At 38.3% G+C, this 24885-nt stretch overlaps 1 protein-coding gene across 1 annotated transcript in view; it reads right to left on the bottom strand.

Annotated features, from left to right (window-relative positions):
- GDI2 (GDP dissociation inhibitor 2) overlaps positions 1–21408 on the bottom strand; it is a 33134-nt gene extending 11726 nt beyond the window's left edge. Inside the window, exons 1-4 of the mRNA XM_016219757.2 lie at positions 21163–21408; positions 8542–8649; positions 6389–6488; positions 4429–4563 (exon numbers count right to left, since the gene is read on the bottom strand). Of these exons, the coding sequence (XP_016075243.1) occupies positions 4429–4563; positions 6389–6488; positions 8542–8649; positions 21163–21207 (388 nt within the window). The 5' untranslated portion in view covers positions 21208–21408. The remainder of the gene's footprint in view (positions 1–4428; positions 4564–6388; positions 6489–8541; positions 8650–21162) is intronic.
- Positions 21409–24885: the final 3477 nt, after the last annotated feature.

Here is a 24885-nt window from a genome sequence, read left to right as displayed (position 1 = left end):
TCTTATGCCTGAGGGACAGAATCAGTTCTGCTGATAACTCCTGTTCCACACCAGAGTAGAGATGCTCCAGCTGCTTTTCCACCCCTTTCATGTTGCCATGCAAAGTACCAACTAGTGATCTCCATTATTAGTGGTTATGGAATCAGAACCAGATACCACTGCAGTTACATTTTAGAGATCCAGTGTCCATTTGGAAAGTCATAATGAAAAGAGTTAAGATATCTCCTACTGTAAAATTTTTATAGCAGCTAGTTCTATAATGATGCCTTCCTATTTAAAACTGGGTCACGGCACATACAAAAATCAACCAATGAGTACATAAATAAGTGGAACAAAACTTCCTATTTAAACTCCCCATACTCCCTCCTCCTCCTAACTTTCTACACAGTATTATTATCACCAAGATATACTCTTATTTATTTTAGTTTCCCACTAATGTAAACTCCATTAGGGAAGCATTTGTTGTTTACTTTTCTTCTTCTGTTGAACCCTCCCTACTCCTAAACCTAAAAGGGTACCTGGCACATAGCAAGTGCTCCATAAATATCCAATCCATTTAATTAACTAACATCTGATGGGAGCAAATATAAAAGAAGTTGACTTATTCATATATTGAGTATACTACATAAAAAGAAAAATATTAAAATTATATACATGGATTAGAAAAAAATCTTTTTCAGAATTAGTCCCCTAAGTGTCTTACCTTCATTTCAAATGGTTTGACTTTCCTTCAATCACTTGCACAATGAAGTTTACTTACAAAAAATACATAAAGACTTTTAAAACATAAAAACAGCTATTAAAATCCGAAGCAGTTTCAGTAATAGATAAAAGCTTTCCAATTAACTAGCAGGTATAAGATTTAACCATAGCATTTTAAAAATAATTAAAACAGAATTAGTATCATAAAAAAACTAAGATACGGCACACAATACAGAATTCTAATGGTGAAATTAGAGGTGCTGCAGGCACAGCTACCTCAGAGACCACCACAAGTCCTGGGATTCACTTAGATCTGTGATACCAAAGGTGATTTGTTGAAATCAAGGTGTTCCAGATAAATAGATGCCTCACAGCAGTAAGAGTAAGAATAAATAAACAAGCTAAAGATTTAACTTAAGACAAAATATTTTACTGGGCACCTTTCAAAGCTATTCATGAAAATTTCTCAAAACATTTTTGAACATACTGTGTTCAACATTACTCTAGAGATCATATATATTTCTCATTCCCTTTGACAAAAATAACATCTGACCAACCAACAAATTATTTATCAGATCCTTGGGGTTTTGGTTGGTATCATGAACTATCTATCACAAGAAATGACAGTGTCTACAGATCTGAAAAAAAGCCAATGGTAACAGGCTACATTAATAGAAATATATTGTCCTAGGAAAGTAATAGTCACACTGACACTGAGCAGACAGCATTTGGAGTATTATGTCTGGTCTGGCTGCAATACTATTATATACAGGATAATCTTGGCAAATCAGAGGATTTCCCCCCAAAAGTGGCCAAGAAATAACAGAGCATACTATATGCGAAACAACCACAGGAACTAGAAATGTTTAGCACAAAGAAAATGACAGTTAAAATATTTTTTTTAAACTTATATACTATATATATTCCAGTGGTTAAAAGTGTAGGGTTCTAAAGTCAGATAAATCTGACTTCCAACCAGTTCTACCAGTCAGGAGTTATGCCACTTTGGGCTTTTTTTTCACACTGCTATACCTCAGTTTTCCCATCTATAAAAGATAATAGCACTCACACCTCTCAGAGCTGTAGTAAAGGACTACATAAAATAAAGTTAGGTAACACACATAAAGTACTTAGTACATGTATGCTGGCACATAATGTTCAGTAAATGTGAGCTATTACTAAAACTATAAAGTAATTTGTTCCTAATTATCTTTCTCTTTTATTTTATTTACCTTTCTTGTGAACTGCCCTACCCCTATGCTTTTCCTTATCTCCATTCACTCACTTTGCCTAGAATTTTCTTACCACCATTCTGACTTCAAAATTCTATCCACTAATATAAAAACAGCTGCTGATAAGGTAGTGATATGGTAAAAATTCATAAAACTGTATACAAAAAAACAGGTAAATTCTACTATATGTAAATTGTACCTCAATAAACCTAAGCTTAAAAATATATACATTAACATATATGTTTATTTTTGCAAAAAAGAAGGATAAACCAGAAACAAGTAAAAATGATTACCTATCAGGATGGAAAGAACAGAATGAAAAAGGTAAGACTAAGAACTAGACTCTCCAGCTAACACAGACACAAACACACCCAAGAGAGATAGTAAGTTGTTGTAAACCTCTGAAAAAAAGAACTAAACTCTGTATCTTTTGCTATAATTTTAACTTTCAAGTTATGTAAATGTTTTATATATTTGAAAAAAATTAAATCAAAACAGGAAAAGTAAAACTGCTGGAAGGTAAGTGCTTCAATTTTTTTTAAATGAAAGTGATTAATGCTATTAATACAGATAAGAGCTGTCACATGACCCAGCAATCCCACTTCTAATATTTATCCATAGATACTGAAAACACTAATCTGAAAAGATACATGCACCCCTGCATTTATGTCTGTCTGTCTGTCTGTCTGTCTCTCTCTCTCACACACACACACACACACAGAGAGAGAGAGAGAGAGAGAGAGAGAGAGAGAGAGAGAGAGAGAGAGAGGAAGATTACTCAGCCATCAACAAGAATGAAATCTTGCCATTTGTGACAACATGGATAGACCTAGAGGGTATTATGCTAAGTGAAATATATCCAAGACAGACAACTGCTACATGATTTCACTTACATGTGGAATCTAAAAAACAAACACAAACATCGAGAGAACAAATTGATGGTTGCCAGACAGAGGAGGTAGGGGTCAGACGAAAAAGTTGAAGGGGATTAAAAAGTACCAGCTGCAAATTATCAAATAATTCACAGGGATGTAATGTACAGTGTAGGGAATATAGTGAATAGTATCGTAATATCTATGTACGGTGCCACATGGGTTCTAGATTTATTGTGATGATCACTTTTTAAGTTATATAAATATCTAATCACTATGCTGTATACTTAAAACTAATGTGATATTGTATGTCAACTATAATTAAAAGTAAACTTAAAGATCTATAGGTAAGAGTTCAAAGAGAATAAAAAGTAAAAGAGCACAAACTTTGTTTAAAAGAATTGTATTCAAACTCTTAAATTATTTCTATGAAAACGCTTTACTGAATTATACTGTCACTTAAAAGATTTAAAATCATTTCTAACCCATGATTATACCACTAACTCCCTTCAATTTAATTAGGATCCATTCCCTTCCTTTCCCAATTGTAAATTCTAACCTAGCCAAAACTGTTAGTGGATTTTTTTTTACTATCTGGCTATGGTGTCTTTCAACATTTTATGCCCAACATTTTCTCCCCTAATAGCAAGAAGTAAATAAATGGAGTTAGGGAAAACTGCCAAAATAAATGAGAAAACTTTTCCATACTTAGGCCAAAATAAAATTACTGGAGAATTTATCAATTCTTTTCCTATTCTCCCAGTCCAAACCTTTCCCTCCTATAAACTCCTAAAACATTTAGTATATAAGACACATCTACCCTTTAGTTATACAAATGTGTCCTTTTTCAAACTGCTTTGCGCAACAACTAGAACACCCTGAAGGACAGAAATCCTTTCTCGGAGTGTTTGCTATTTAAGAAATCAAAACAGAAAATGTTAACCAGGAATCATTGGTTGAGCCAGTGGAGAAAATAATTTAGGGCAGAGAATAAAATCACTCCATACTCACTGGAAATTCCTAAGAATGGAGATTTTGGAGAATGACAACAGCACCAATTAGAAGATGGGTTTTGCCAGATCAGAGTTATTTTCTTTTTCAGCAGGTTGGATAATATAGTCTAGGAGCTCAGCTTAGTACAGTGATTAAGTAAACAGGCTCTGGAGCAATCCTACCAGGGTTTCAATTCCCATCCTGCTACTTTAATCACCTATGTGATTTCAGGCCTTAGTTTCCTCGTCTACAAAATGGAAACCTTACCTCATAAAGGTAAGAAATGAATGTGAAGTGTTTAGCACAGAGGCTAACACACAGAAAACATAAAAAAAAAACCCTGCTCTTATGAATTATTATTATGAAAAAAGCATTACTAAACCTAAATATAGAGATGGTCATGATATAGAGATGGTCATTTAAACATCAAAAGAGTAGAGAATTTGAACATTCTGTTAATTGAGGTATCTCAACTGCCCAGAATGGTGTCTGGCATGTAACAGACATTCAATAAATATTTGTTGATTGAATAAGTGGATAATGTTTGATGTAAGGGACATTAAATTTAATCTCTAAGATTCATTTTCTATTGTAAAGCCTTAATATTCTGAAAAAATAAAATCACTTACTAGATGCCAGGGCTTCTGCTTCAGTGGAAGGAACCTTGTAGATTTTTCCTCCCTTATAAACAAAGCTCCCTTCAGTCACTTTGAAATCCAGATAACGAGTGACCTCTGTGTAAAGCAGCATCTTAACCAGCTGACCTATAAAAGTCACACAATTCAAACTGAAATTTATGTCCTACTACCCTTAAAAACGAGCAGAAATAAAAGTACATTTACTAATACTAATGGTTTCCCAATTTTTTCTTAGCACTGTCCAGTAACTCGTACAAAAAAAAGTCTTAATTTTAATATATATTTATGGCCAGTCAGGTTATACACCAAAATATTAACCATAATTCTACATGGTGAATTCTGATTATGTAATTTTTATTTTCCTTCTGCTTATCTGTTTTCTAATTTTAATAAAATAATTTTATTACTTACATAAAAAATGTTTTTACAATTCACCTTAAAACAATTTAGTTAACTTTAAATTATTTCAGAGAAAATTCAAATAAGATCTTGCATTAAAACAATTACAGAATATAAACTCAAAAAAAGGCAAAGGGTGGCACATACTTTAGAGGACATAAACAGACTTATACCAACAATTTAGTTTTTCAATGTCATCTCAGAAAAAGACAATAACATCACAGCAATTTAAAATGATACTCAAGGCCCAGTCAGCATGGCTCAGCGGTTGAGCATCGACCTATGATCCAGATCATCGCAGTTCGATTCCTGGTCAGGGTACATGCAAACTAGGTTTCAGGCACGACCCCCAGCAAGGGGCATGCAGGAGACAGCCGATCAATGACTCTCTCATCATTGATGTTTCTAGCTCTCTTTCTCCCTTCCTCTCTCTGAAATCAATAAAGACATATCTTTAAAAATTAAAAAAAGCCCAGCCAGGCGTGGCTCAGCGATTGAGTGTTGACCTAGGATCCAGGCGATCAGGGTTCAATTCCCGGTAAGGCACATGCCTGGGTTGCGGGCTGCAGCCGATCAATGACTCTCTCATCATTGATGTTTCTGTCTCTCTCTCCCTTTCTCACTGAAATCAATAAAGATATATTAAAAAGTAATAAATAAATAAAATAAAAAGATACTCAAGCCCTAGCTGGTTTGGCTCCGTGGTTAGAGAGCTGGCCATTGGACTGAAGGGTCTCGGATTCAATTCCAGTCAAGGGAAAGTGTTTCAGTTGCAGGCTGGATCCCGGGCCAGGTTGGGGCACATTCGGGAGGCAACCCATTGATCAATTGGTGTGTCCGATGTGTCCCTCTCACCTCTCCCTCCCTCTCCCTATCTCCCCGCCCCCCACTCTCTCTGAAAAGCAATGGAAAAATATCCTCAGGTGAGGATTAAAAAAAAAATTAAAAACATACTCAACTCCTCTAATTAAAAATGAGAAAAAACATAACTTTAAAAGCCTACAAACTAGAAAGACATTGTTTCTGAAGGCCCAATTATCTACCAAAGCATCAAGAGGAAAGTCTGTTATAAATGCTTATGATTTTGCCCCGCCAGCATGGCTCAGCAGTTGAGCATCGACCTAGGATCCAGGAGATCGAGGTTCAATAACCCGTCAGGGCACGTGCCCAGGTTTCAGGCTCGATCTCTAGCAGGGGGTGTGCAGAAGGCAGCCGATCAATGACTATCATTGATGTTTCTCTCTCCCTTCCTCTCTCTGAAATCAATAAAGATATATATTTTTAAAATAAATAATAAATGCTTATGATTTTGATATGTACTGTACCACATCAGATCATATAATTTTCTCTCTTCAGAACCAGTCACTAAGAAGTCACCCCTATTTCTCTCCATTTTTATTGTTTCCAGGTACCTCTAATGGAACATACTACTCACCATACTGTAACCATTCAAAAAAATCCATGTCCATATACCTGGAATAATTAACTCTGTCAGGAGTTACTTCTACATTTAAATCAGATTCAGTCATAAATTTAAGTTAGAATTCTTTACCATTAGCCATAAGGAACTTGGGAATTAAGTCAACATTCCAGTCTCTTCCTCTCCCCATTGATGCTGGTGGTGTTCCGGGTATTTTAAATCTTTTGTATAACTAAAACCAAAACAAAAAATATACCCATAATGTAACAAAATTTAATTTCCATTATACTATGTAACTGTTTTTTGATGACACGGTTTTGGTGTAGTAACACCACTATATGAGGTAAAGTATAACAAGCACATTTCTTTTTGTTTTTAATTGATTTTATAGAGAGGAAAGGGGAGGGGGGAGGAAGGAAGAAGGAGGGGAGAGAGAGAGAGAACGAACATCAGCGTGAGAGAGAAATGTGGATAGGATGCACCCAGACAGGGAATCAAACCTTTGGTGTACAGAACAGGACGAAGCTCCAGTCAACTGAGCCACACCGGCCAGGGCAGCACATTTTGTTTTCAATCAGATAAAACTGTTAGTGAAGTTCTAATATATATATGAACTAAATATATTACTAAACTAATGAATGCTAAAATAAGTACTGCAGAGGTAGTGTTTGTTTTTACTAGCAGAAAAGTAAGACTATGAAACAATTTGTCAATGACACATTAGTTCTGCAGAAAATCATTCTCTTTTGAATAGAAAGCTATCAAAAGGCTTTAATTTTGCTTTTATAGTTATGTAAGGAGCTAAAAATAAATTTTGGATTCTTCATATCAGAAAAGATAATTATAATTAGTTCCACTTAATTTATAACTTGTATGAGATAAGTAAAGCTCTAGATGAAAGCATACAGTTTAAAATTTGAGAATATTCAAATTTACATATTGCTAAGGTAGAACAGAATAGGCAAAGTAGATACATATTCACTCAATAAAAATCCCCAAGTCCTTGTGTATATTCACACACAAAAAGAAAAAGAAGAGAGAAAATACAGTTTAGCTTGCTCATCTTACCGAAGATCAGCTAATAAATGTACTAGCATAGAAGGAATGGTGCCAACACATCACTCCAAGGATTACTCACAATGAAGAGCTCTGGTGGTAACCACCTTAACCTGGGTCAAACAGCACCGTGAACAGTGGGGCAACCAGAAATTATATGCCTGCTGATGTGATACAATGTGAAATACTCAATAATACTTTCTTATAAATTAGCCTCGACTTTTCAAAAGGAAAAAGAAAAAGTGAGCAGGCTTCAGTAGATGAAGAGAATGAGAAACAACCCAAAGGAAATGTGTGAACTGGTTTAAAAACAACAACACTACTATATTCTTGGGAACAGCAATAACATTCTTGGGAATCCTGGGAAATTCGAATATGGCCTGGATATTACTATTAATTTTCTTAAATGTGACAACAGTATTATGTAGGAGACTATTATTCTTAGCAGATGAATTCTGAAATATTCAGGTGAAGTATTATGATGTCTATTACTTCCAATGGTTCAAAACCAGTAACACAAAAAGACATGCAAATATAGCAAAATATTAATAACTCAATCCAGATAGGTTTCTGATTCAGTAGTATTATTCCTTCAACTTTTTTGTACACCTGAATATAGAAAAAAACTTTTTGATATAAATATTTTGTCAGTCATCATTTAAGAAGTAATTGATGGTATCTATATATCTCCTATTTTAAAAAAACAACAAAAAGTACAGCTCATAGCCACACGTGGATGTTGAACAAACATCACATAGAGAAATAAATATATTTAGCAAAACACACTCTGAAAGTGCTTCATGTGCCCATGTTCTAAGAGTAGGGAAAAGGGCAGTATAGCAAAAGGAACTAAGCTTTGGAGTCATACAGCCTAGGTACTCAACCCATTTCTGTGATTTTAACCCCACCGAGACCTTTTTATCTGAAAAATGGGGATTAAAAAAAAAAAAAATCTATCAGGCCATGAGGAAAGCACTGGCACTGTACCTGGTACACATTAGGGCTACATCAAAAATCTGTACTTATGCTAACTTTGAGAGACAGCTGCTCCAGATGGCAACAAAGGGCACAATTTCAATTTCTACAAGCCCCAAACTAGGAGCTCCTGAAAATTATGATGCTATAGATAATCTATTTAATAAAAAAAATTAAAACCACCTTTAAGGAGTAAACTTGAGAAGTAAAAGATTCAAAGTATAAAAGGCATATTAATTTATTCTAATACTTACATCTTCCAGAGGTGTTATAGAAGCACTTTCTCCTCCATAATAAGGGTTTCTATCCATGTGAAGAACTTTCTTTCCATTCACTGACATTATACCTGACAGGATACATTCCTACAGGGAAAGCATAGTATCTTCAAAAAAAGGAAAGTGCTACAGCATGTTTCAAACAGATACTTTTTTTTATGCCCTCTCATGAAACATCGTTTTAGTAACTAACACCCATGTATGTGCAATATATGAGGTACTTTAAGGATAAAACCCTAAAGCAGGATTCAAAGTGTAATCTGTAGATCCCTGTGGGTCCCAAGGTTAAAACTATTTTCATAATAAAACTATTTTTCACTGTGTTGACATTAGCACTGATGGTGCAGATCACTACTAGATAAAATGAAGGCAGTGGCTCTTAACTGCATAAGTCATTATATTCTGCGCCATCAGGTACTCAGTCTAAAACAGCAAGGTGAGTTTCACTTAATTGCCTTGATGAAGCATTAAAAATTACCTCTGTTAAATGTACACATAAAGCCACTCTGGCTCATGGAAGACCTTTTGTGTGATGGATTTATAAGCTGAACTAGTTACTCTTTCCATGGACCATGATTTTTATTTGAAAGAACCACTGAACAACAAACTATGATTACTCAGACTTAGGTATTTGGCAGACTTAGGTATTTAACGTTCATTTTCTCAAAAATGACCGTTAAGGATATAACTGACAGTATTTGTTGCCAAAAACAAAAGTCAAAATTCTGAATGAAAATTTGAATTCTGGAAAACTTACATCCCCCACCAGGCACATGTCAGATTCCTAATACTTAAAAGAACTTTTCAGACAATATCAATTATAACATCAACAAATATGAGTTTCTGGTATTGCAAAATGAAATGTGTCAACAATTCAAGATCTGCATTACTCAGGAAACCAGTATTTCCCAGGTGACCAATAAATAATGTTCAAAATCATGCTGGGAGATAAGAGAGGAATTCAAAGTGAAAGTTAGATTAATGGATTTTAATATAATAGAATATGAAATGTTCACTTATGTGGTTTCATTTATCTTGTTGCAATTTATGTTTTAAAAAATCCTGCTACTTGTGTTTTGGTGTAAATAAAAAAATATTCACAATCTGAGAGGCTACGAGAACACTTCCTTTTCCACCTATACATCTGTACAAGGCCTGATTTTCTCTATATACTTCAGCTAAGATAATATATCACAAAAGACTGAACACCAAAGCAGATATGAGAATCCAGCTATCTTTTAAGCCAGACATTAAAGAAATGTGCAGAAAATGTAAAACAATGACACTCTTCTCATAAATTTATTTTGTTATGGCAAATAGTTATACTTCATAAAATGTTATACATGTTAACATTTACATGAGTTTATCATTGTTATCTTTAAGTGAATTAATAAATTTTGTAAAATTCGATGTCGATTTCTAATATAAGTATTGATAGATAAAACCCTTTTAAGGGTCTTAAATTTTTAAGTGTAAACAGATCCTGAGACCAAAGAGTCTGAGTACTAGAGCCCTGAAGGAAGCATTCAGGATAACCATTAATAAATTGATAAGTGATAGAGGATTATAAATGACTACTCTCAGGAAAAAGGTAAACAAAGCATGGATATAAGTATACTAAGATATACCAAATCAAGATTAAGATATACCAAATCAAGAAGGGGGTAGGGGGGTGGGGAACAAGAAAGAATACAATTAATGAGAAGAACACATAAATAGGATACACACAACTGTTATGCCAGGGGGTTTTGGTGATTAGAGATTTATTGATTGATTGATTGATTGATTGATTTTTAATCCTCATCCGAGGGTATTTTTTCCATTGCTTTTCAGAGAGAACTGAAGGAAGTAGGAGGGAGAGAGGGAGACAGAAACATCTATGTGAGAGAGACACATTGACTGGTTGCCTCCCGCAAGCGCCCCTATGGGGGCCGAGCCTGCAAACAAGGTACACACCCTTGACTGGAATCAAACCCAGGACCCTTCAGTCCATGGGCCGATGCTCTAACCACTGAGCCAAACGACTGGGGCAGAGCTTTATTTTTTTAAAGGACAAAGAAAATTCCATGTATCTTTAAAAATCCTTAGTGCTTCTCAAATTTATCCAAATGACCCTAGATAGCAGAGAAGAACAATCTCATCTGTCCCCTAGAAGTCTGACTTCGAAACTTTATTTTAAAAATTCACACATATTTCAAATTTTCCTCCATAATGTATCTATTCATTTTAGTATTTTAAAATGTTTTAAATCCCTTACTATCAGGTTCCAACTTTACTCTAGGAGGGTGCCTCATTTTTTATTTAGATCAAGAAACAAAAACATTATGAGCACCCCACAAGAGTACTGTTAGATGGGATAGGTACAGAAACCCAGGCACAGAAAACGTGGGTACAGAGACCCACCAGGACAGGAAGTCCTGGATGCCTAGGCAAGGGGCAAAACTGGGAAAACAAGAACCTTGTCCCCAGGGTAACCTATTATCTCCCAGCATATCACTGGTCATTCAGTTTAGGCTCCGAGTGTTTCCTGCCTAAAGATAACATCTAGGCCTCAACTGTATTTCAACTCCAGGCCCAGAAAAGCAGCAAAACCAGACAAGTGGCTCTGTGGCTGCCTCAGTACCAGCTACATTGACTAATGACCCCCTGAGCTGGCACCAACCAGATAGTGGAGACCATGACAGGACCCTGAAAGAGCACGCCTGGAAAGCTGACCCCCCTGAGACTTCCCCTAAGATTTCCACCTGCAAGAAAGAGATAAATAGGCTCAGAACAAAGAACACAGCACGCCAGCACCATCTCCTTCCCCCTTCTTCCCTCCGAGGGGACCCCAGGAGACTTGCAACCAGGGGAGCAATGGGTAGTGGAAGCTTGTCCCAAGCTTACTCCCAGAACCTGCCTCCAAGGCCCCCTTCTCTCTCTCTGACTTCTAGGTGAGTCAAAAGCAGCCCAGCCTAGGTTCTCCTGTTGCTGCTTCTATGCTCTTCCTTGTTTCACTGTCCCAAGTATATTTTTGCTGCCATCATGGACCCAACACCCTTTGACTCAGTGTTGTGTAGCCCTTCCCTTTGGATATCCCCATCCTCCATCCCCTTTCCTTAAATAAATTCCAATTTTTCTTTATCCACCATCTGAGATGGCTATTTAGCCTGTACACACACCACCGGCCTTAACCTTTCATTAGTGCCCTATTCCAGTCATAACAACCCCCACCTCCAGCCACTCTCACGACTTCTAAGAGTAAAGATTTGTTCTGTCTGTTTTTGAACTTAACATCAATGCAGTATATACTTTTTGTATATACCTTTTATTCAACATTATTTTTACAAGACTCATCTGTTTTGTGTGTAGTCAAAATTTTCTTATAATCATTGCTACAGAACAGAGTACATGAGCCGAGCCAAGCCAAGCCTGCAGGCTCTTTCTGTGAATTAGGTTTTACTGGTAAACACCCATGTTCGTTAATTTACATATTGTCTATGGCTTTTTTTCACTGTAGTTGTGCCTGCAGTTAAGACTGTATGGGCTGCAAAACTTAAAATATTTTCTATCTAGACCTTTACAGAAGGTTTGGCTAACCTGCAAGCTGTGGATCTCAGTGTGCTTTCCAGCTTCTGAATCAGAAGGTCTGGGGGTGGGGCCTGGGAATTTGCATTTCTTGCCAGTTCCCAGGTGCTGCTAATGCCCCTGGGGCAGGACCAATTTCAAGAACCACTGCACTATTAAAGCAGTGCTGCTCAAATTTTATTAAATATAAGAATCACTCGTAACTCATGTTAAAATGTAGATTTTGATTTAGTATATCCTGGGTGAGTGAGGCCTAACCTACAATTCTAGTAAGTTCTTAGGTGTTGCAGAAGCAGGTGATCCATGGACTACATTGTCTAACAAAGCTGTAGAGGTTTCTGTTGAATGCATATACCATACAGGTAAACCACAACTTATCCATTTTACTATTGAAGGGCATCTGGACAGTTTCCAGTTTCTATTATAAATAATGCTCTATACACATTCCCATCATGTCTTTTATATGTGCATTCGTTGGCTATATATCAAGGAGAATACGAATATGTTCAGCTTCAGTACAATACTGTCCAACAGCTTTCCAAGATGACTGTATCAATCTGCACTTTTGTCAGCAGTTGTATAGAAGTTCCTAGTTTCAAATCCTTGCTCAACACTTGCATTGTAGTCCTTTTAATTCTAGCCATTCTAATTAGGATGTGGTTTAATTTGCATTTCCTGACAACTATGAGGTGGAGCATTTGTTTATAATTTACTGATAATTACAGTATCTTCTTTTGATAAGTGCCTATTCAAATTATTTGCCTTTAAAAAAAATATGTCTTTACTGATTTCAGAGAGAGGAAGCGGAAGGGAAAGGGAGAGAGAGAGAGAGATAAATATCAATGATCAGCTGCCTCCTGCACACCCCCTGCTGGGGAAAGAGCGTGCAACCCAGGCATGTGCCCTGACTGGGGAATCCAACTGTGATCTCCTGGATCATAGACTGATGCTCAATCACTGAGTCATGCCTGGCCAGGCTACTTGCCCATTTTTAAAATGGGCTTTCTGGGCGTTCTCCCTCTTGGGATCAAGCCCATGCCTTTCTTCCCTCTTACGCCTGCATCTCCTAAACTCTAAGGGTCCCCAGAGACTTGCAACCAGAGGAGCAATGGGTGGAGAGGCAGCTTGTCCTGGGCTAACCCTTTGAACCTGTTTCCAAGGCCCTTTATCTCTGACTTTCCAGTGAACCAAAGAACCCCTGCCTACGCTCATTTCTTTCCTATAAAATTTCTAGAGCCAACGCAGCCCGGCCTAGCTGTCCTCCTGCTTCTATCCTAAGCCCACCCTTATTTCACTATTCCCAGCTTTAATAAACGTACTCTCAAAAAAAAAAAAAAAAAAAAAAGAATCAATAAATTAAAAAAATGGGCTTTGTCTTTTTCTTATTGCTATATAAAAGTTCTTCATATATCCTGGATATATAAAGTCCTTTATTGGTTATATGTATTACAAATATCTTCTTCCACTCTGCGCCTTGCCTTTTCACTTTCTTAATGATGTTTTGATGAACATCTGAATGTATTTACCTACAAAACCCAACCCTAAAACCATCACTTGATGGTTTTATGACATAAACAGAGGAAGAGAAGTCACATTTCCAGCTGACAAAAGTAGTCTTCAGGATTCAACTTTTGGAAGCATAATCACAGAAAGCAACTTTGAGTGTTGAAGAGCTTCTATATATATCTTTCCACACTCCCTTGCAAATAAGCATGACCCACTCACTAAACCGTAGCTCCTCTAGCAAGCACTGAAGGCTAAGGCCCAACAAAGGGCCCAGTCATTTAAAGATTCAGTCAAGTCTGAAGAGCTGATACTACCTACCTTTAAAGGCATCCCTTGGAGCGAATATGACAAAAGCTAATTTAAAATCCAGAGGCCCACTAATTCTCCTAAACTCCTCTGAAACAGACTGCTTTTACATTGCCAAAAGAATAAAATACATAGTAGCATAAACGTGACATTTAAAATTTTGCTTTACAACATGAGATGAAGTTTCAATGATAAAAAGTATTCACTGATAAAATTTATCATATCTGGGCATAGGAAGTACATTAGTGATCCTAAAATTTTATTATCTTCCAAAATTAACAACTCAAAATTAAAATCTGCTACTACCTATCTGGTAAATATATAATAACAAGCAAAGCATATTAAAACCAGAGAAAATTAATTCTTTTTTAATTAATTCTAAATTAATTTCCTCTTTTTGCACTAGAAAATCTGGTCCATTCATCACATATGCCAAGAATACTGATAACTTTTACCAGGAAATTTACATATGAGTGAATATTAGCCAACAAATTCATTTTAAATCTAACAGATGGGAGTACTCCACATTAATTTCAAAGTCACACACAAATGACTTGAGCAGGCTAAGGACACAAACTCACACCCAAAATAACTGAAACTATAAAACCATCTTCAGAATCAACATTTTTTATGTTAATGGCATCTGCCCTCTATCTGGCACTTCATGTTTTCCTACATAAAAAGAAGTAAGCACATAAAACTGTTTAAAGGTCAGTTGCAGCAAAGCTCTAGTATGTGTAGATATGTGGAGATGGGGGAAGGACCATTCAGTGATACTGAAGTTCACTTCCTTTCAACATCCTACACACACCACTAGAATTGCAATAATCAAAGAATAAGTCATTTGGGCAGCACCTAAACACAAGACAAAGTACCTCTTATGTACTGAAGTGGACTGAATGGTGTTTCCAAGGCCAATCATACTAAATAGTATTCTAGTATACTGGAAGTTAATGCCCACGCCCTAACTTCTTAGAGAGCAACTTAGGCATGGAAGAGAATAGAGCCAGTGTTCAAACTAAATACCCATTAACACTCTAAATTCTACTACATTTTTAAAAAGAATCTTAGAGGTTTATTTGTCAATATCAAAAGACTGAACAGTGAAAAGTGGAGGCAGCAGACATCTATTTTTTAATTGGATCATACGGTAGCTCCATTTTTTTATTGATTTTAGAAAGAGGAAGGAAGAAGGAGAGAGAAAGGAAGGGAGAAGGAGAGACAGACAGAAACATCAGTGATGAGAGAGTCATTGATCAGCTGCCTCCTGAATGCCCCCTACTGGAGATCAAGCCGGAAACCCAGGCAGGAGCCCTGACCAGGAACTGAACCCTGACCTCCTGGTTCATAGGTCAACACTCAACCACAAAGCCAGGCGGTAGCTCTATTTTCTTTTTTTTTTTTACAGCTTTTAATTTTATTTTGCATTGGTTTTGTTGTACAGCTTGGGGGGTTAAACAATCATATACTTTACAGTGTTCCCCTCGATATTTCTAGTACCTGACTGGCACCAAACATATTATCACAATATTATTGACTATATTCCCGCACCTTTGCTTTACATCTCTGTGACTTTTTTGTAACTACTAATTTGTATTTCTTTTTTTAATTCTCACCCCAAGGATACTTTTTTCCATTGCTTTTCAGAGAGAGTGGAAGGAGGGGAGAGGGAGAGGCAGACAGAGAGACAGACAGACAGACATTGATTGGTTGCTTCCTGCACACACCCCAACTGGGGCCAGGATCAAGCAACAGAGGTAACGTGTCCTTGACCGGAATCAAACCTGGGACCCTTCAGTCCACTTGGCCACTGAGCCAAACCACCTAGGGTCTAATTTGTACTTCGTAATCCCTTCCCTTCTTTCACTCCCTCCCTCCAAGGCCCCTCCCTTCTGGCAACCACCAGCCTCTAGGTCTAAGTTTGTTTCAATTTTGTTTGTTCCTTTATTTTGTTTTTTAGATTCCGTACCAGTGAAATCATATGGTATTTGTCTTTCTCTGACTGACTTATTTCACTGAGCATAGTATCCTCTAGGGCCATCCATGCTGTCATAAGAAAAAAATCACGTAAATGCACAAAAAATGTGATTAGGAAGACAAAGTATCAAACAACTAAGAAAGCTACTTACTTAGAAATATGAGGAAAATGTATTAACTAGAAATATTTTAAATCAGTTAATCTCATTCCATTGTCTTATAACAATATCATAAAAATGATTGTTTTCAGCAGAATAAGTGTTTTTTTAAATGTCTCTGTTCCTCTAATGCATCTCATTAAGAGCTGTCAAAAGATAACTTTTCTTGAAATTTGGCTCTAATTATATCTCTCCTGCTCAAAATCTTTTCCCACTGCCTTGAAGATAAAAGTTCAAATTTCTTACCCCAGTATTTTCAACATTCTTGGTGATATGCCTTCTTTCCAACCCTACTTCCCATTATACCTCTTCATACCTCCTGTTTCAGGCAAACTAAACTATTTAATATGGATGTATCTTCTTAATACTGATTTATACTGTTCTCTGGCTAGAAAGTAATTCCTCCTCATATTCCAAGTGTACCAAGCCCTGGCCAGTGTTGCTCAGTGGTTAGTGTCAGCCCCTGAATGAAAGGGTCTCAGGTTCGATTCCCAGTCAAGGGCATGTACCAGAGTTGGGGGTTTGCTGCCCCCCACCCCCGCCCAAGGTCCAGGTAAGTGCAGGAGGCAGTCAGTCCATGTATCTCTCTCACAGCGATGTTTCTCTCTCTCCCTCCCTCCCACTCTCTCTGAAAAAGCAATGGGGGGAAAAAGCGTACCAATATTTAAAAGGCCAGCTTCCTTTCTTTTTTATTTTGAATGATTTGAGAGCGTGAGAGAGAGAGGGAGGAAGGGAGAGAGAAAGAGAAACATCGATTTGTTGTTCCACTCATTGGTTGATTCTTATATGTGCTCTGACCATGGACCTAACCCAAAACCTTGGAGCATGGGGATGACGCTGTAAGGAACTGAGTACCTGGCCAGGCCTGAACTTCCTTTCTTTATGAAGGTTTTCCTGATTCCCCTGTCTGAATTCCTCATGTGTATCTCTCTTATGGCACTTAGTGCTTTCTCATATTAACTCTTATTATAGTTAACCCCCTACATGAAAAGCTACTTGTAGACCAGTGTGTTTACCTTTTTACTGCCCATAATGATCACAACAGTCACAGGTAGTTTAAATAACTGAGTTTGAGGAAGCCACTATTCCAGTAATGGCACTATCAATGAGAGAGAAACAGATACAGACATACCTCGTTTCATTGTGCTTCACAGATGCTGCATATTTTGCAAATTGAAGGCAGAAAGATTCTCCACTAGCAATATCTCTGAAGTATGCCTATACTGCAGATTATCATGTATGTGAGCCAAAACATTTACCAAGTGGTCCTTCAAACCAAATGTCTCACTACCACTGTTTGCTAAAATGTCTGATTTTATTTCTATTCTTTTGGGCCAGTATGCATAAGGCTGATTAAATTTACAAGTTTACTTGATTTTAAAAATCTTGGAAATCACAAAATTTTAATAAAGAGGAAGGGGGAAACTATGTCTGAAATGTAAAACAATTTTTGTTAAACAATGCTGAGAATAATCTGGCTAAATATCACTAAAGTATACATTTCTATTCATAACTCCTTACTAGAATTACCATGTAGAACAAACACTTTGGCAGACCACAAATAACTGTGGAGCTAGTTACCCTTACTTTATTTACTATTTGTAAGATTCATGAATTTATTGCCAAGCCCAAAGTCAATGAGAAGTAGCAAATTAGGTAGTCAGAGGCTGTCTATATAAGCTGAAATCAATGAAAAGTCAAAGTCGCCAGCCTAAGTGAGCAAAGAGGAGCAAAGTGAGCAAACGGGAAAATGAAAAGTAGACTGAAGAATTCACAAAGCCAAGCAGTCTCAGACTACTGAGTAAGGAGGGTCAAGTTCCTCACTAGGTCTTAGTGGCTTCATTATGTTCTAGCATAACACAGTAATGAATCCTCATAATGTGAAATCTTAGTTATCAAGTAAATTATGTTCCTCAGTTTGTTAAAGAAGTGATATCATTTGGAGAGGCTTTTATCTAAAAGTTGTCGGGTTCTTTAAAGGTATAACTCTCAATTCCTTAGAAAATTCAATTTCTATACAAAATATTCCATTTCTCCTAGACAGAGAATGAAAATTTTGCTCTAATTCATACCAAATATTTTTATTTCCTCTTTATTAGAGTTACTATCAATATTTGTGAGTTAATAGGACTTTATTTTTTATCTAACAACTAATACAAAACAATGACAACACACAAAGCAGAAAAATTCAAACACTTCCTTACACTTTATTTTAAAAGTAGCAAGTTAACTACACTAAAAGTACTTGACACGCTGTCATCATGTAATATTTGGTTCCCATAACTGAGAGCATCTGTCTGTTTTCAGATTCTTAAATCTTAGGCACTAAGTATTTATAAACCAAACTTAAGAAAATTAAATGGTATGTTCACTCTGAACACTCAGTTAATTTTAATTTGAGAGTTTTTAACTTTGGTGGTCTCTTAACATTAAGTAATCAAAGTCCTTCTATCAGTAAAAATAGAGTAAAAGACTTACCAAAATCATCCCATCGCCACTCCCATCAATGATGTATAATAATGTGATTGCTCTGAATTGATAATTCTCAAAGAACATCTCATAAAACAATCTAGAAAGGTTTATAGGGATTATTTTTATCATAGCTGTAAAGTGACAGAAAAATTGGTCTGATTTCTAGTTAAGTATGCATCTACCACTTGTCAAACACATCACAATTAATCCAAATGAAAATCTAAATAAAGTGCATTATCTCAACTTGGTCGTTGTGCAATACGTCTTTGCATCTTTGATACAAAGTAATGGTTCTGAATTAGGCATGTAGAAACCTGCATGGTAACTAATCTGCACTCAATTGTTCATGTTCAACCTCAATCAAGAACAAATCTGAAAAACCAGCAATAACCGTAGAAAAACAGTGGAATTGGCTCTTACAATATGCCGCCAATGGCCAAGATCATCACAAACTACTAAACTCAGTTCAAAACCCCAATTAGGCACTTTATAAAAACTTTTAAGTCGGCCAGTGTGGCTTAGTGGTTGAGTGTCCGCCCAGGAACCAAGAGGTCATGACAGTTCAATTCCCTGTCAGCGCACATTCCGGGGTTTCTGGCTTGATCCCCAGTAGGAGCATGCAGGAGGCAGCCCATTGATGACGTTTCTTTCTCTTGGATGTTTCTATCTATATCCCTTTCCCTTCCTCTCTCTCTAAAAATCAACAAAAACATAATTTTTAAATTTTTTTTTTAAAAAACCACTGCAACGGGGTAGGCCTGTTCATTTAGGCATCTAACAGCCTTCCAACTCACAACCAGAATTAAATTCAACCTAGTACCTCATATTCAAAATGACTAAACAGCTTTGTAGGTAAGTAGTCTCATCTATTTGGTACCATTTCCTAGCTAGCCACAGGACAGGTCAAACATAATGAAGCATTCAGAAATAAATATTCTCCAACAATCAACACGTATCACTATAAATAGAAAAATGTCAGGCCATAAAAGTGGCATTCTGGTTCCTAACAACCTCCTAGTAAAAAATTAGCCAAATGAGAGTTCGAAGGTTTTCTCTTGTCTATAGAAATCTAAAATAGTTAATTTGGGGTGTTATCTGAAAAGAAAAAAAAAAAAGTTAATTTGATCCTGAGAGATAACACATTTCAACAAATTTGAAGTGCTAGGTTACATTAAATGATTTGGGCCTTTGAGGTCAGATTATATAGAATACACAAGATATACATCAGTGTTCATCTTATTAAGATGAAGTAGCCCAAGGTCAGAATTTCAAATTTCAAAAAATTTTTTTTTTAATTTTTAAAAATCCTCACCCAAGCATATACTTATTGATTTTAGAGAAGGAGGAAGGGAAAAAGGGAGAAATATCGATTTGAGAGAGAAACATCAATAGAGGATAGAACCAGCAACCTAGGTATGTGTTCTGCTCTGGAATCAAATCAGCAACCCTTCCGTGTACTGAATGATGCTCCAACCAACTGAGACACCAGCCAGGGCCCCAAAATATTTTTTATAATGAAAATGATCCTCTCTTCAAATGGAATTCTTTTGTAAGATGAATAGTCCTCATTTTCTTAAAGAGAGACAGAGAGAGAGAGAACAAGATACAACCCACCTGCCTGCATTATTTGCTGAATACTGTTATCTAAAGGTCTCTAAGCAGACACCGAGGAAAATAAATTTACCATGGCATTAGGAACGCCTGCCATTCACATTACACTCGTATTCTCTGTTGTTAACTGACTTATCTTCTAAATCCCTGAAGAAAGCAAAGTAGTAGAGACCTTGGCCTCTAGCAATCCAACACCAATCATTTCCTAGGGGAAAGCAATGAGAAGAGACAAGAGAGACAAAGAACAGACCAAACAAATGGAAAAGATGACAAAGGTCAGGTGAGAAAGCATTTGATCGACAAATTTGGAGAAAACTCATTTCCAGTTCTACAGATGTTCAATAAGTGGGACTGGAGGGCGGTTAAAAAATAATGGATAATGCTAATTTGGAGTGGGGGAGAGAGATAAGAAAATTAACGTTCTCCAAAAATTTAAGTTAACTGAACTCTTAACATTACAAAACAGCAATTACCCAAGGACTTGTCACAAAACGTTTTGCCTAGAGTTGGCAGCCAAAGGCTGACCAGTAGTGGCTGAAGGCTAAGTAGGAAATGCAACTGAGAGTGGCTTCCACCCTCCCCCACTCTGCCTGGTGCCTTTTCCGTTTCCACTCAGGAGAGGCCCATAAGGGAGGTGGAAAAGCAATTCCCCAAACCGGGCTTTTTGGGTCTTTTCTGTAGCACAAACTCATCTTCCACACACTTTTATTTCGCCGCTACTGCTAATCAAAGCACGTACTTGAGTAGGTTTTGCATCCACAGTTAGAGACGACCCATTCCAATCACGACCCACTTGGCCTTCTGCGGCGGCGGAACGTGCCTCTCGCACCCAGCCCAACGCCCTTTCCCGACTCCGCTCCAAAAACAAACACGGAAAAACGACGAGAGAGTTTATCCACACGAAAACCCTGAGGCGCAGGCCAGGGTACGCGGGCCGACCCCAGCCTCCCCTCCCCCGCGCCGGCCTGCACGCCTTCCCAGCCGCCAGGAACTCGGCACTCACCGTCAGGCCGGTGCCCAGCACGATCACGTCGTACTCCTCATTCATGGCGGGGCAGGCGCGGACAGAAGCCCAGAGAAAGGAGAAAACACAGGATGCTAGGGGCCAGGGGTGATATGGTATACCCCGAGGACGAGGGGAAAGCGCTCAGGCCGGTCTGGGTGGAAGAGAAGGGGAAGTCAGGAGGAGAGAGAAAATCAAGATGCAAACGAGGGAAGCCAGCCGCCACCTCAGAGGGGAAGAGAAGAGCGGGGCGGAGGGGGAGGGAAGGCGGAAAGGGGAGGGGCAGGCGGGCGTCAACCCGGACCTCGGCAGCCAGGAGGGGCTCAAAGGAGGAGCACGGAGAACCGTCCATCATACCCTTCCCGCTGTTTCATTGGCCACTTCCCCATTGCCCGCCCAACCATTTTCGTTTCCGAGTTCTCGCGAGACGAGGGCGGGACGTCCCTATCTTGGGTTCCGGTACCGCGCCCAGCTTGCCGCGCTCGTGATTGGGAGTGGAGAAGGCCACGCGCCGGCCCTGGAGGGCTGGGGAGGAAGCGTTCCTGCAGCTGGAGAGTGGCTGTCCAGTTCGTTATTCCAGCTGCCGTACCGCAGCCGACGCCCCGAGGCGCCATTGGACTTTCAACCTGCGCCGGCCACGTGGGCCTGCACCGGCCGGCACCGTCTGGGCTGGTGCGGGCGCGAGGAAAGCTGCGGGCTGCCTCTGGTTAGGCCCGCCCACCTGGAGGTTACTTAAAGTGGCCTGACCCCAGCTGCGGACTGCGGTCCGGCCTCTCCGCCCTGGAGAGCCAGAGCAGCGCCTAGTCTTGTATGCAATTGTCATTTGCAACTTTTTTTCTAGCCTGCCTCTTTTCTAAAGGGAAAAGAACCCAGCATGTTTTAACGAGTTCAGAAATCACGTGTTTTTCTTTTTCCAGTCTATGTAATTCTAGCTTTGTGTTGCCCATGTGTGGCCTTAGGAAATTTTAAAGGAAAAAAAACCTCCCTTTAAAAAACTCTTAGCCTAGCCGGTGTGGCCTGGTGGTTGAGCATGGACGTATGCACCAGAAGGCCCCTGGTTGAATTCTGGTCAGGCACAGATAAGAATCAACCAGTGAATGCATAAATAAGTGGAACAACAAATTGATGTTGCTCTCCTCTGCCCCACCCCCTCAAATCAATAAATTTGTAATTTTTTTAAATTAAAAATAATTCTTAGCCCAGCCAGGCATGGCTCAGCAGTTGAGCACGACGTATGATCCAAGAGATGGAGGTTCGATTCCTGATCAGGGCACATGCCAGGGTTGCTGGCCCAATCCCCAGTAAGGGGCATGAGGGAGGCAGCCGGTCAATGACTCTCATCGTTGTTTCTCTGTCTCTCCCTCCCCCTCCCTCCTTTTCTCTGAAATGAATAAAGATATATATATTTTAAAAATCTTTAGTAAGCAACCAATAATGAGTTGGTTGTGCTCACTGACAGCATGCAAAACTTGACCTGGAAAGAACTCAACTATGCATGGTCTCTGAGCAGCAAGGAGCCCTGCTACCTCCTGAAAAAGAAGAGATTTCAGAGGTAAAGCAGTTAAAAGAAAATCTCAAGGAGATATGGTGAACAGAGAAAGAACATCAAGATCTGAAGAAGCAGTTCCTCCGTACTTGTCTGGATCCATTGAGAGGGTCAAGAAGTTCAGTCCTCTTTCAGGAAAAGCCTAGCACAGTAAAGTAAAAAATCCTTGCCTCTGAGACCAAGTAATAAAATTATTTATTGCTCACCTCCCTCCCAAACTAAGCAAATTACAAGGTCAAGAAAAATTTTTTATTAAAGCTAAATGCCCATTTGGGCACAACTACAAGCATATAATTGAGGTAGCACACTAAAAGAGATGATTGCTTGTTTCTTTTAAGCTTGGCTTCTGCCTTGACAGTTTTACATCAAACGTCTCATCTTTGTGTCTGTATTTACCTTGCTGAAAGAGATCATTATGCTAAGAAAATGTTCTATTCTATTGGCATTTAAGTAACTATTAATACCATTTTTATAAATGGATACAATTAACTCATAAACTGGCAGCTTTTGTTGAAATTCTCTTCTTCCTGAGCTTTCCCTAATTGCTGACTGTAAATTGTAAACATCTGTCTAGAATTGATGAAATGACCCTGTTTGGATCCCAATTAGCTCTGAAACAGAGACTCTCTTGCTTAGGATATAAGGTAAAAGTTAACTAAAGTTTGTAGAGGGAAAACCTCACAGGGTAATCCCTCTAAAGATTCCCTTTACAAAAGTTAAGCCTTCAGAAGAGAAATGTTAAAAGAAAATAATAACTATGCCCTGGCTGGTGTGGCTCGGTGGCAGAGCATGAGCCTGCGCACAGAAGGGTCAAGAGTTTGATTCCTGGTCAAGGGACGTACCTGGGTTGCAGGCCCATGCAGGAGGCAACCAATGGATGCGTCTCTCTCACATCCATGTTTCTCTCTCCCACCCCCATTTTTCTCCCCCTCCCTTCCAAGCTCTCTAAAAATCAATGGGAAAAAATATCTTTGGGTGAGGATTAACAAAATAAAAAAAGAAAATAACGTATGTGATTAAAACACTAGATATACTGAAAGTAGGAAGCTTTCTTAGAGGGTTAGTTTGAAATATGTGCCTGAGGTTCCCCACTAAGTGTCCTCAAGCCTGCCTGCTCCCTCTCTGCCACCATAAAAGGGTAGACTTTGACCCAATATATTACCTCACCCTTTGTACCTCTGCAGAAATTCTTTCATCCAGAGGTTTCAAAGTGTTTTCACAAATGTAAATTAACAAGCCTCATCATCACTTTTCTCCACACAGATGGTTCCTTTAACACAGAAATTTACCTAAATGGCCTACTCAATGTCACCTGAGAAGTCCTTTCTGTAATTTGGAAATGGATAAAGTACAGAAATATGCCCTGGCTGGATAGCTCAGTTGGTTAGAGCATTGGCCCAATACATTAAGGTTGTGGGTTCCATCCCTGGTCAGGGCACATATATGAATAAACCAGCCCAGCTCAGTGTGGCTCAGCAGTTGAGCATTGACCTAGGATCATGCGATTCCCCATCAGGGTAGCTGGCTTGATCCCCAGTAGGGGGCGTACAGGACACAGCTGATCAATGACTCACCATTGGTGTTTCTCTCTCTCTCTTCCTCTCTCTGAAATCAATAAAGATATATTTTTAAAAAATCAACCAATGAATGCATAAGTGCAGCAACAAATCAATGTTTCTCTCTCCCTCCTTCCCTTTCTCTCTTTAAAAGAAAAAAAATTTTTTAAACGATGAAGTGTAAAAAGTACTTTGCAGCTTCATTGCACATTCAAATTCATTGCATCCTTTGGCAGGTCCCACTGGAGGAATGGATCATCTTCCTTAATCTTTATAGCAAGGCTCCTACCAGTAGGCCTTTCCTCAGCCTCACCAAGTACCTACATAGCTGGAAACCCAGACTTCAGCCTTCCTCTTTCCTGTCTTATCTGCCCCAAAAGCTGAGTGAGGACAGAATATGAATTTTTAAAAGATTTTTATGAATCACTTTGATTAAATAAGTAGTTCGCCATATTTTCTTTTGTTCCTCCAAACTGTTCTACTAATCCAGTGAACAAATATTTATTAAACATTTATTTTGTTGCCACTCGCTGTGCTAGACATAGGGAACACTACAGTCATGCTCCTCCCTTCATGGGAAGGGCAGACAGTAAACAAGAGTCTGATACACTGTGGTCAGTG

The sequence above is a fragment of the Miniopterus natalensis genome, chromosome 1 (genome assembly GCF_054644295.1).
Source record: "Miniopterus natalensis isolate mMinNat1 chromosome 1, mMinNat1.hap1, whole genome shotgun sequence".
Classification (NCBI taxonomy): Eukaryota; Metazoa; Chordata; class Mammalia; order Chiroptera; family Miniopteridae; genus Miniopterus; species Miniopterus natalensis.
Note: the sequence above shows the minus strand (reverse complement) of the source record. Positions and strands in the feature narration are given on the sequence as shown.